This window comes from Lagopus muta, chromosome 30 (genome assembly GCF_023343835.1).
Source record: "Lagopus muta isolate bLagMut1 chromosome 30, bLagMut1 primary, whole genome shotgun sequence".
Lineage (NCBI taxonomy): Eukaryota > Metazoa > Chordata > Aves > Galliformes > Phasianidae > Lagopus > Lagopus muta.
In genome coordinates, this window is record NC_064462.1 from 218,421 (window position 1) to 231,214 (window position 12,794).

General features: G+C 60.0%; 1 protein-coding gene across 12 annotated transcripts in view; it reads left to right on the top strand.

Annotated features, from left to right (window-relative positions):
* LOC125686009 (maternal embryonic leucine zipper kinase-like) overlaps nucleotides 1-12,794 on the top strand; it is a 111,519-nt gene that overhangs the window by 82,534 nt on the left and 16,191 nt on the right. For 10 of the 12 annotated variants that reach the window (XR_007373566.1, XR_007373569.1, XR_007373572.1 and 7 more), the window contains exons 1-3: nucleotides 10,575-10,719; nucleotides 11,813-11,899; nucleotides 12,333-12,449. Coding sequence is in view for 4 of the 12 variants with exons in the window: in XM_048929608.1 (XP_048785565.1) it covers nucleotides 12,438-12,449 (12 nt within the window). In the remaining 8 variants the exon portion in view is untranslated. Of the gene's footprint in view, nucleotides 1-10,574; nucleotides 10,720-11,812; nucleotides 11,900-12,332; nucleotides 12,450-12,794 lie in introns of those variants that run through there. The other 2 variants (XR_007373570.1, XR_007373567.1) reach the window with 2 other exon arrangements.

Sequence of the window (12,794 nt, forward strand, 5' to 3'; positions counted from 1 at the left end):
CAGGACTCCAGTCAGCTAGCCAAGGCAGGCAGGCAGGAGCCAGGACTCCAGTCAGCCTGCCAAGGCAGGCAGGCAGGAGCCAGGACTCCAGCCAGACAGCCAAGGCAGGCAGGCAGGGGCCACAATTACAGCTAGCCAGCCAAGGCAGGACGGCAGCAGCCAGGACTCCAGCCAGCCAGCCAAGGCAGGCAAGTAGGGGCCATGACTCCAGCCAGCCAGACATGGAAGGCAGGCAGGGTACATGGTTCCAACTAGCCAGCCGTGGCATGCAGGCAGGAGCCAGGAATTTAGCAAGCCAGCCAAGGCAGGGAGGGAGGGGCCAGGACTACAACCACCTAGCCAAACCGGGCAGGCAGTGGCCCGGACTCCAGCCATCGAGCCAAGGCAGGCAGGCAAGGTCCATAGCTCGAGCAATCCAACCATGGCAGGCAAGCAGGGCCACGGTTCCAGCAAGCCAGCCAAGGCATGCATGCTTGGACCATGACTCCAGCCAGCTAGCAAAGGCAGGCAGGCAGGAGCCAGGACTCCAGTCAGCCAGACAAGGCAGGCAGGCAGCGGCCACAACTCCAGCCACCCAGCCACGGCAGCCAGGCAAGGACCACGACTCCAGCCAACCTACCAAGGCAGGCTGGCAGGGGCCAGGACTTCGCCCAGCCAAACAAGGCAGGCACGCAGGGGCCACAACGACAGCTAGCCAGCCAAGGCAGGCAGGCAGGAGCCAGGACTCCAGCCAGCCAGCCAATGCAGGCAGGCAGGACCAGGACTACAAACATCCAGACAGGGCAGGTAAGCAAGAGCCATGACTCCAGCCAGCTAGCCAAGGTAGGAAGGCAGGGGCCACGGTTCCAGACTGCCAGCCAGCCTAGGCAGGCAGGCAGGGGCCAGGACTCCAGCCAGCCAGCCAGACAAGGAAGGCAGGCAGGGGCCATGAATCCAGCCAGCAAGCCAAGGCAGGCAGGCAGGGACCAGGATACAGTTATCCAGCGAAGGCAGGTAGGCAAGGTCCATGGTTCAAGCCATCCAGCCATGGCAGGCAAGCAGGGCCACGGTTCCAGCAAGCCAGCCAAAGCATGCAGGCAGGGACTATGAGCAGGCAGGGGCCAGGACTCCGGCCAGCCAGCCAAGGCAGGCAGGCAGGAGCCAGGACTCCAGCCAGCCAGCCAAGGGAGGCAGGCAGGATCCAGGACTCCAGTCAGCCAGCCAATGCAGGCAGGCAGGATCCAGGACTCCAGTCAGCCAGCCAATGCAGGCAGGCAGGATCCAGGACTCCAGTCAGCCAGCCAATGCAGGCAGGAAGGAGCCAGGACTCCAGTCAGCCAGCCAATGCAGGCAGGCATGAGCCAGGACTCCAGCCAGCCAGCCAAGGCAGGCAGGCAGGATCCAGGACTCCAGCCAGCCAGCCAATGCAGGCAGGAAGGAGCCAGGACTCCAGTCAGCAAGCCAATGCAGGCAGGCAGCAGCCAGGACTCCAGCCAGCCAGCCAACGCAAGCCGGCAGAGTCCACAGTTCCAGCCAGGCATCCAAGGCAGGCAGGCAGGAGCCAGGACTCCAGCCAGCCAGCCAAGGCAGGCAGGCAGGGGCCAGTACTCCAGCCAGCCTGCCAAGGCAGACAGGCAAGTAGCATGACTGCAGTCAACCAGCCAAGGCAGGCAGGCAGGAGCCAGGACTCCAGCCAGGTAGCCAAGGCAGGCAGGCAGGAGCCAGGACTCCAGCCTGCCAGCCAAGGCAGGCAAGCAAGGACCACGAATATAGGCTGCCAGACAAGGCAGGCAGGCATTGGCCAGGACTGCAGCCAGACAGACATGGCAGGCAAGGAGGGCAAGGGTTCCAGCAAGCCAGCCAAGGCAGGCAGGCAGGGGCCACAACCACAGCCAGCCAGCCAAAAGAGTCATGCAGGGTCCACAGTTCCAGCTAGCCAGCCAAGGCAGGCAGGCAGGAGCCAGGACTCCAGGCAGCTAGCCAAGGCAGGCAGGCAGGAGCCAGGACTCCAGCCAGCCAGCCAAGGCAGGCAGGCAGAGTCCACAGTTCCAGCCAGCCAGCCAAGGCAGGCAGGAAGGAGCTAGGACTCCAGTCAGCCAGCCAAGGCAGGCAGAGAGGGGCCACGACTCCAGCCAGCCTGCCAAGGCTGGCAGGCAATGACCATGACTCCAGTCAGCCAGCCAAGGCAGGCAGGCAGGAGCCAGGACTCCAGCCAGGTAGCCAAGGAAGGCAGGCAGGGGCCGGGACTCCAGCCAGCCAGCCAAGGCAGGCAGGCAGGAGCCAGGACTCCAGTCAGCTAGCCAAGGCAGGCAGGCAGGGGCCGGGACTCCAGCCATCCAGCCAAGGCAGTCATGCAGGAGCCAGGACTCTAGCCAGCTAGCCACGGCAGGCAGGATGTGGTCCGGAAGTGGCTGTGATGCCAGCCAGAATGCAAAATAATGAAATAAACAAACAAACAAAAAAAAGAATTAAACAATCCTTGTTCATGCCTGGTTTCTCAATACTCAATACGATTCTCAATACGGCAGATTCTCCCCATAACAACTTTTCAGAGACACAACTAGTTGGGTGTTTTTTGTCTTCTTTTTGTTTGTTTGTTTGTGTGTTTTTGTTTTGTTTTGGTATATGTTAAGGCACTGTCTAAATCAAGTCACTTTCTTGGAGTGGGTCCAGATGAGGGCCAATAAGATGATGAGAGGGCTGGAGCACCTCTCCTATGCAGAAAGGTTGAAGGAACTGGGCTTGTTTAGCCTGGAGAAGGCTCCAGGTCCTTCCAGTCCTTGAGGGGAGCGTATAAAGAGGAGGGGAATGGCTGATTATGAGGGTCGCAGTGCTAGGACAAAGGGGAATGGTCTTGTTGGAAATATCCAAGTCATGTTTGTCAGGACGGTATCTCTGATAAAAGCAGATCTTATTCACGATTGCAATGGCGGTGTCCCGCAAGCAGCAGCGCCTATGGACACGACATGACAGCCTTTAGACCCTGCTTTCTCCCCCTTGCCTCCCCTCTCCCCTGTTTCCCCACTGGCTGGGTACTCCAGGTTCACAACCTTATCAGAAGGTTGACATTTGCTATTTACTTGTTAATTTATTTGTTACCTGGTGTCAGTCAACAGCCATCCTGTTGTTTCCAAGCTATCTTGGTGCTCTCCTGGTCCTGTTGATATGATATTCCTTAAAGTCTTCGTTGAACAAAGAGCGCTGGGGATGATGCCAGGCCTTCCGATGTCTCTCGAGGCGCTTCCTCGGGCTGCCATCACTGTTCTCTGGTTTGCTCTCGTTCAGGATATTCTTGCAGTGTGTATGACAAAATATACATCTATACACCTCTATACAGAGTGTGCGTGCCTGGGAAGGTTCGTCCAGAGGATCAGTGATGTAAACTTATCCACCTCTGGAGCCCTCCTTTGGACACTCTCTCCTAGCATCTCATGGAGTGGCAGCCCAAGCTGCCCCCAGCGCTGGAGACGAGGCCGCACAGCACAGAGCAGAGCCGGACAGCCGCTTCCCTGGCCTGGCAGTGCTGGGCCTGACGCAGCCCAGGGTACGGTTGACCCTTGTGACTGCCAGGCGCACTGCCGGCTCAGATTCCATTGGCCACCAAACCAGATCCATTTTTGCCAGGCTGCGCTCCAGAACTTCCCCCCTCATGTCTGCACACAGAGCCAGGGCACCCCATCCCAGGTGCAGAACCCAGCGCTTGCCCTTCTTCGTGCACATGGGAACCACCCCCATTTTGTCCAGATCTCAAGGCAAGGCCTCTTTATCCTCAAGGAGGTCTAAACTCCTCCCAGCTTAGCATCATCCACAAACTGATTGATACAACCAACAGATCTTTAGTGGAACCAACAGTAAAAACAAGATAGAGAAATGGCCTTAAAATGGAGCCCAGCAGAATTCAACAGGTTCATCAGACACACAGGGCAACTGTCAGGACAAAGTCACCGAATCCTCCAGTGCAGCCATGTTTTAGTTGTCAAGGGACATTCTAAGGCATGCATAGCCAAGGCTTTATGATGCCATGAGCCACCTCCCTGACAAAAGCTCTAGATCTGGGAAACCAGGCAACAGAACACCAGCTGTGATGCAAGGCAGCCAGCCAGCCAAGGCAGGCAGGCAGGGGCCAGAACTCCAGCCAGCCAGCCAGCCAGCCAGCCAGCCAAGGCAGGCAGGCAGGGGCCAGGACTCCAGTCAGCCAGCCAAGGCAGGAAAGCAGGGGCCATGACTCCAGCCAGCCAGACATGGAAGGCAGGCAGGGGCCAAGACTACAGCCAGCCAACCAAGGCAGGCAGGCAGGAGCCAGGACTCCAGTCAGCCAGCCAAGGCAGGCAGGCAGGGGCCCGGACTCCAGCCAGCCAGCCAAGGCAAGCAAGGAGGGCCACAGTACCAGCAAGCCAGCCAAGGCAGGCAGCATGAGGCCACAACCACAGCCAGCCAGCCAAGGCAGGCAGGCAGGGTCCACAGTTCCAGCCAGCGAGCCAAGGCAGGCAGGCAGGAGCCAGCACTCCAACAATCCAGCAAAGGCAGGCAGGTATGCAGGAGCCATGACTCCAGCCAGCTAGCGAAGGTAGGCAGGCAGGGGCCACAATTCCAGACTGCCAGCCAGCCAAGGCAGGCAGGCAGGAGCCAGGACTCCAGTCAGCTAGCCAAGGCAGGCAGGCAGGAGCCAGGACTCCAGTCAGCCAGCCAAGGCAGGCAGGCAGGGGCCCAGAATCTAGCAAGCCAGCCAAGGCAGCCAGGCAGGAGCCAGGACTCCAGTCAGCTAGCCAAGGCAGGCAGGCAGGAGCCAGGACTCCAGTCAGCCTGCCAAGGCAGGCAGGCAGGAGCCAGGACTCCAGCCAGACAGCCAAGGCAGGCAGGCAGGGGCCACAATTACAGCTAGCCAGCCAAGGCAGGACGGCAGCAGCCAGGACTCCAGCCAGCCAGCCAAGGCAGGCAAGTAGGGGCCATGACTCCAGCCAGCCAGACATGGAAGGCAGGCAGGGTACATGGTTCCAACTAGCCAGCCGTGGCATGCAGGCAGGAGCCAGGAATTTAGCAAGCCAGCCAAGGCAGGGAGGCAGGGGCCAGGACTACAACCACCTAGCCAAACCGGGCAGGCAGTGGCCCGGACTCCAGCCATCGAGCCAAGGCAGGCAGGCAAGGTCCATAGCTCGAGCAATCCAACCATGGCAGGCAAGCAGGGCCACGGTTCCAGCAAGCCAGCCAAGGCATGCATGCTTGGACCATGACTCCAGCCAGCTAGCAAAGGCAGGCAGGCAGGAGCCAGGACTCCAGTCAGCCAGACAAGGCAGGCAGGCAGCGGCCACAACTCCAGCCACCCAGCCACGGCAGCCAGGCAAGGACCACGACTCCAGCCAACCTACCAAGGCAGGCTGGCAGGGGCCAGGACTTCGCCCAGCCAAACAAGGCAGGCACGCAGGGGCCACAACGACAGCTAGCCAGCCAATGCAGGCAGGCAGGACCAGGACTACAAACATCCAGACAGGGCAGGTAAGCAAGAGCCATGACTCCAGCCAGCTAGCCAAGGTAGGAAGGCAGGGGCCAGGACTCCAGCCAGCGAGCCAAGGCAGGCAAACAGGAGCCATGACTCCAGCCAGCCAGCCAGACAAGGAAGGCAGGCAGGGGCCATGAATCCAGCCAGCAAGCCAAGGCAGGCAGGCAGGGGCCAGGATACAGCTATCCAGCGAAGGCAGGTAGGCAAGGTCCATGGTTCAAGCCATCCAGCCATGGCAGGCAAGCAGGGCCACGGTTCCAGCAAGCCAGCCAAAGCATGCAGGCAGGGACTATGAGCAGGCAGGGGCCAGGACTCCGGCCAGCCAGCCAAGGCAGGCAGGCAGGAGCCAGGACTCCAGTCAGCAAGACAATGCAGGCAGGCATGGACCATGACTACAGGCTGCCAGACAAGGCAGGCAGGCAGTGGCCAGGACTCCAGCCAAGCAGACATGGCAGGCAGGCAGTGGCCAGGACTCCAGCCAGCCAGACATGGCAGGCAAGGAGGGCCACGGTTCCAGCAAGCCAGCCAAGGCAGGCAGGAAGGGGCCACAACCACAGCCAGCCAGCCAAAAGAGGCAGGCAGGGTCCACAGTTCCAGCTAGCCAGCCAAGGCAGACAGGTAGGAGCCAGGACTCCAGCCATCCAGTCAAGGCAGACAGGCAGGAGCCAGGACTCCAGCCAGCCAGCCAGCCAAGGCAGGCAAGCAGGAACCACGACTACAGCCAACCAGACAAGGCAGGCAGGCAGTGGCCAGGACTCCAGCCAGCAAGACATGGCAGGCAAGGAGGGCCACGGTTCCAGCAAGCCAGCCAGGGCAGGAAGGCAGGGGCCACAACCACAGCCAGCCACCCAAAAGAAGCAGGCAGGGTCCACAGTTGCAGCGAGCAGCCAAGGCAGGCAGGCAGGAGTCAGGACTCCAGTCAGCAAGACAATGCAGGCAGGCAGGAGCCAGGACTCCAGCCAGCTAGCCAAGGCAGGCAGGCAGGAACCAGGACTCCAGCCAGCCAGCCAAGGCAGGCAAGAAAGGACCACGACTACAGGCTGGCAGACAAGGCAGGCAGGCAGTGGCCAGGACTCCAGCCAGCCAGACATGGCAGGCAATGAGGGCCACAGTTTCAGCAAGCCAGCCAAGTCAGGAAGGCAGGAGCCAGGACTCCAGCCATCCAGTCAAGGCAGGCAGGTAGGCAGAAGCCAGGACTCCAGCCAGCCAGCCATGGCAGGCAGGCAGGAGCCAGGACTCCAGTCAGAAAGCCAATGCAGGCACGCAGGAGCCAGGACTCCAGCCAGCCAGCCAAGGCAGGCAGGTAGACAGGAGCCAGGACTCCAGCCAGCTAGCCAAGGCAGGCAGGCAGGAGCCAGGACTCCAGCCAGCTAGCCAAGGCAGGCAGGCAGGAGCCAGGACTGCAGTCATCCAGTCAAGGCAGGCAGGTAGACAGGAGCCAGTACTCCAACCAGCCAGCCAAGGTTGTTAGACAGGTGCCAAAACTCCAGCCAGCCACCCAAGGCAGGCAGGCCAGGACCTCAATTCCAGCCAGCCAGCCAAGGTAGGCAGGCAGACAGGAGCCAGGTCTCCAGCCATCCATCAAAGGCATGCAGGCAGGGGCCAGAACTCCAGCCAGCCTGCCAGGGCAGGCAGGGGACAGGACTCCAGCCAGCCACCCAAGGCAGGCAGACAAGAACAAGGTCTCCAGCCAGCCAGCCAAGACAGGCAGAGAAGAGCCAGGTCTCCAGCCAGCCAGCAAAGGCAGGCAGGCAGGGACAAGAACTCCTGCCAGCAAATCAAGGCAGGCACTCAAAGACCAGGACTCCAGCCAGCCATCCAAGGCATGCAGGCAGGGGCCAGAACGCCAGCCAGCCTGCCAAGGAAGGCAGGCAGGGGCCATAACAGCAGCCAGCCAGCCAAGGCAGGTAGGCAGGGGCCAGGACTCCAGCCTGCTAGCCAAGGTAGGAAGGTAGGAGCCAGGACTCCAACCAGCCAGCCAAGGCAGTTAGACAGGTGCCAAAACTCCAGTCAGCCAAACAAGGCAGGCAGGCTTGGACCTCAATTCCAGCCAGCCAGCCAAGGCATGCAGTCAGCGGCCAGAACTCCAGCCAGCCAGCCAAGGCAGGCAGGCAGGGGCGACGACTCCAGCCAGCCAGCCAAGGTAGGCAAGCAGACAGGAGCCAGGAATCCAGCCAGCCATCCAAGGCATGCAGGCAGGGGCCAGAACTCCAGCCAGCCAGCCAAGCTAGGCAGGCATGGGCCAGGACTCCAGCCAGCTAGCCAAATCAGGCAGGCAGGGGCCAGGACTCCAGTGAGCTAGTAAAGCAGGCAGGCAGGGTACCGGACTCCAACCAGCCAACCAAGGCAGGCAGGCAGGAGCCAGGACTCCAGCCAGCCAGCAATGGCAGGCAGGCAGGGGCCATAAGAGTAGCCAGCCAGCCAAGACAGGCAGGCAGGGTCCAGGAATCCAGCCTGCTAGCCAAGGTAGGCAGGTGTGAGCCAGGACTCCTACCAGCCAGCCAAGGCAGTTAGACAGGTGCCAAAACTCCAGTCAGCCAAAGAAGGCAGGCAGGCATGGACCACGACTCCAGCCAGCCAAAAGGCAGGCAGGCAGGCAGGCAAGTTCCATTGTTCCAGCCAGCCAGCCAAGGCAGGCAGGCCGGGGCCAGGACTACAGCCAGCCAGCCAAGGCAGGGTGGCAGGGGCCACGACTACATCCAGCCAGCCAAGGCAGGCAGGCAGGAGCCAGGACTAAAGCCAGCCAGCCAAGGCAGGCAGGATGGGGCCATGACTCCTGCAAGCCAGCCAGCCAAGGCAGGCAGGCAGGGGCCAGAAGTCCAGGCAGTTATCCAAGGCAGGCAGGCTGGGGCTAGGATTACAGACAGACAGCCAAGGCAGGGTGGCAGGGGCCACGATTCCAGCCAGCCAGTCAGGGCAGGCAAGATGGGGCCAGGACTCCAGCCAGCCAGCCATGGCAGGCAGGCAGTGCCACGGTTCCGGCAAGCCAGACAAGGCAGGTAGACAGGGGCCAGGACTCCAGCCAGCCAACCAAGACAGGCAGGCAAGGACCACGACTCCAGCCATCCAGCTAAGGCTGGCAGGCAGGCAGGGGCCAGGACTCCAGCCAGCCAGCCAATGTAGGCAGACAAGGTCCATTGTTCCAGCCAGCCAGCCAGCCAAGGCAGGCAAGCAGGAACCGGTACTCCATTCAGTCAGCCAAAGCAGGCAGGCAGAGGCCATGACTCCATCCAGTCAGGCAAGGCAGGCATGCAAGGACCATGACTCCAGCCAGCCAGCCAAGGGAGGCAGGCAGGGGCCAGGACTCCAGCCAGCCATCCAGGGCAGGCTGGTAGGAGCCACAACTCCAGCCAGCGAGCCAAGGCACGCAGGCTGGGGCCACAACTTCAGCCAGCCAGCCAGGGCAGGCGGGCAGGGGACTTGACTCCAGGCAGCCAGCCAGCCAAGTCAGGGAGGCAGGGGCCAGGACACCAGTCAGCTAGCCAAAGGAGGCAGGCAGGGGCCAGGACTCCAGCCAGCCAACCAAGGCAGTCAGGCCGGGGCCAGGAATGTAGTCAACCAGCCAGGGCAAGCGGGCAGGGGACATGACTCCACTCAGCTATCTAAAGCAGGCAGGCAGGGCCCCGGACTCCAACCAGCCAGCCAAGGTAAGCAGGCAGGGGCCAGGACTCCAGCCAGATAGCCAAGGCAGGCAAGCAAGGACCACGACTCCAGCCAACCTGCCAGCCAAGGCAGGCAAGGACCACGACTCCAGCCAGCCAGCCAGCCAAGGCAGGCAGGCAGGGTCTAGGACTCCACTCAGCTAGCCAAAGCAGGCAGGCAGCAGCCAGGACTCCTGCCAGACAGCCAAGGTAAGCAGGCAGGGGCCATGACTCCAGCCAGCCAGCCAAGGCAGGGAGGCACGGGCCACGACTCCAGCCATTCAGCCAGGACAGGCGGGCAGGGGCCACAACTACAGCCAGCCTGTCAAGGCAGGCAGGCAGGAGCCAGGACTACAGCCAGCCATCCAAGGCCGGCAGGCAGGGGCCAGGACTTCAGCCAGCCAGCCAAGGCAGGCCGGCTGGGCCACTGTTCCAGCCAGCCATCCAAGGCAGGCAAGCAGGAACCAGGACTCCAGCCAGCCAGCCAAGGCAGGGAGGCAGGGTCCAGGATTACGGCCATGCAGCCAAGGCAGGCAGGCAGGGGCCAGGACTCCAGCCAGCCTGCCAAGGTAGGCAGGCAGGCAGGCAGGGGCCAGGACAACAGCCAGCCTGCCAAGGCAGGCAGGCATGGCCCAGGACTCCAGCCAGCCAACCAAGGTAGGCAGGCAGGGGCCACGACTCCAGCCAGCCAGCCAAGGTAGGCAGGCAGGGGCCACGGTTCCAGCAAGCCAGCCAAGGCAGGCAGGCAGGGGCCACAACTACAGCCAGCCAGCCAAGGCAGGGAGGCATGGGCCAGGACTCCAGCCAGCCAGCCAAGGCAGGGAGGCAGGGCCCACGGTTCCATCCAGCCAGCCATGGCAGGCAGGCAGGGGCCGCAACTCCAGCCAGGCCTCCAAGGCAGGCATACAAGAGCAAGGTCTCCAGCCAGCCCTCCAAGGCAGGTAGACAGGGCCCACGACTGCAGCCAGCCAGCCAAGGTAGGCAGGGAAGGACCACGACTCCAGCTAGCCCTCCAAGGCAGGCAGGCAGGGGCCACGACTCCAGTCAGCCAAACAAGGCAGGCAGGCAGGGACCCCGACTCCAGCCAGCCAGCCAAGGCAGGCAGGCAGGAGCAAGGACTCCAGCCAGCCAGGGGCCGATTTGATTCAAAATTCCACTGATGCTCCTAAAGCACTCAAAGTGCGTTTGGGGGGCAGTGATAAAACGGCTCTGACCGATTCGTCATTAACGTGCGTTATCCGGCAATCCAGGCCTCCTTGGCCTGCATGAATTCTGTTTCACCACCGCGTTCCATCTCTCTTCAGCGCGGCAGTGGAGCCGGAGACCCACTCAACATGGTGCCGCTGTGGCACCGCACCGCATCCCGTTCCTACCTTCCTCCCGTCATGCACTGCGCCACAACAGCCGTTTTGGTTTCGGCGCTGCGGTGATTGGTCCATCCTCTCCCCCGGCCGGAAGTGAGCGTTCCGACAGCCACGTTCGAACCCGGCGTGCTGCCGGCCGGGCCGCGCTCTGTGCAGCTGCCGGCTGCCCCGCTCGCATTCGGCCCGTCGTAGCGCGGTTCCGGTCTGCGGCGGAGGCCTGGGTCGCCCCGGAAAGGAGGTTGGGGGGCTGGGAGTAGCGCTCCGTGTGTCTGCGCTGAGGCGGCGGCGCTCCTCGGGCGGAGCGGCCTGCAGAAAGGCCGGGCTGCGCTGTGCCGGAGCGGAGCGCGGGGTGGGATCGAAGCTGAGGCGGTCCTGCTAAGGGACAGAGCACTGCTGGGCCGCTTAGGCGTATAGGGAGTGGCTCTAGCTGCTTCCTAACGAGGTTCAGCAAGGCCGAGTGCCGGGTCCTGCACGTTGGCCACAATAACCCCCATGCAGCGTTACAGGCTTGGGGCTGAGTGGCTGGGTGACTGTTAAGAGGAAAGGGACCTGGGGGTGCTTGTCTGAACACGAGCCAGCAGCGTGCCTAGGTGGCCAAGAGGGCCCGCGGCCTCCTGGCCTGCATTAGAAATAGTGTGGCCAGCAGGAGCTGTACTCAGCTGTGGTGAGGCCGCACCTCGAGTATTGTGTTTGGTTTTCGGCCCCTCACTGCAAGAGAGACATTGAGGCCTGGAGTGTGTCCAGAGAAGGGCAATGAAACTGGTGAGGGGTCTGGAGCACAAGTCTTATGAACAGCGGCTGAGGGAGCTGGGATTGTTCAGTGTGCAGAAGAGGAGGCTCAGGGGAGACCTCATTGCACACTACAACTTCCTGAAGCTCCTTGTGATGAGGAGGGGTTTGGCCTCTTCTCCCAGGCAACAAACAGGACTGGAGGAAACGGCCCCAGGTTGTACCAGAAGAGGTTTAGGTTAGACATAAGGAAGAGCTTTTTCTCTCAGAGAGGGAAAGAGAATTAGGATAGGCTACTGGCTGCGCAGAGAGGTGGCGGGGTTGCCGTCCCTGGCAGCGTCCAAGAGGCGTCTGGATGAGGAGCTGCGAGATCTGGTTCAGTGCTTGTGGGAGCAGTGGTGATGGGAGGGCGGTTGGGACTAGATGATCTTGCAGGTGGTTTTCAACCTTGTGATTCTATGATTCTAAAGCTGTAGTCCAGCCCTGCTGCTGCTCTGTGGCACGAAGCTCTGAGCAGTGCTCTGTACTGTTAGCGTAAGGGAAGTCTGAGCCTTGCAGTGTGATTCACAGTCAACTTTTAGCATTTTTGTTTTGAATTTTAGGTGGTTTTGCAGAGGTGAAACTCAGATGGCATCTTTTTACTGGTGGAAAAAGTTGGAGCAAAAATCATGGACCAAGTTGCTTTAGGGGTAAGCCAAAAGGTATTTAAGTATGATGACACCTTCTGTTGGAGTTGTGGAGTTCTCGAGAACACAGAGAGGTGGTACATAGAAATGTAGCCTACTTTTGAAGGATGCTGTAGGAGTGGAAAAAGTTCAGCAGAACACCACAAATCTTGTTCCTTGTTGTTCAGAGGGCAATGTTCTCTGGCTGGAGGAAGTTCAACAGTACTACAGCAACTTTAACAAAATGCTAGTAAAATTACTGGATATTTTACCTTTCAGCTTTCTCTGATCTGTGTTTTACAATTCCTATGGGAGCAATGTCAGCCATTGCTGAGTTGCTGAATTGTGTACTGTCACATACAGGCTTTGACATCTTATGTTACACAGTAGTCAGATGTGGTACCTGGTGTGCCAAATTCATTAGCAATTTCATAGCTTGCTTTTATGGTCTCTTAAGGATGACTTGCCTCGTGTTGGAACAGGAGTTGGTGCCATGAAGAACTGAAGTCAGCAAGATGTTTGCCAATTGTATCATGTAACAGAGACATCAAAGAAAATATTCATGGTCTTGGAGGTAAGAAATAGTGCTTGTGCCACGCTTAAGGCTACTGTTTTTATCTTTAGCAGCAGACAATAATATAGAAATGAAGCTGAAATGAAATGATTCTTAAATATCTCAGTGGTGAATGGGTTCAAGATTCATTGGTTTTAAAATGAAGAATGCAATGTTCTATATTCTGTCTTTCTGTAAAAGGCACTAATCAGCATTCACAGTAAGGGAACTGGTTTTAATTCCTAACTCACACTTCAGTTTTTAAAGTAGCATCTGCAAGGTCTGCAGGACACCAGAGCCCCCACGTTGTTGCCATCTCCTGAGTGATTTATGCCACCCACGACATTGAGTGCAGTGCCTCAGTTA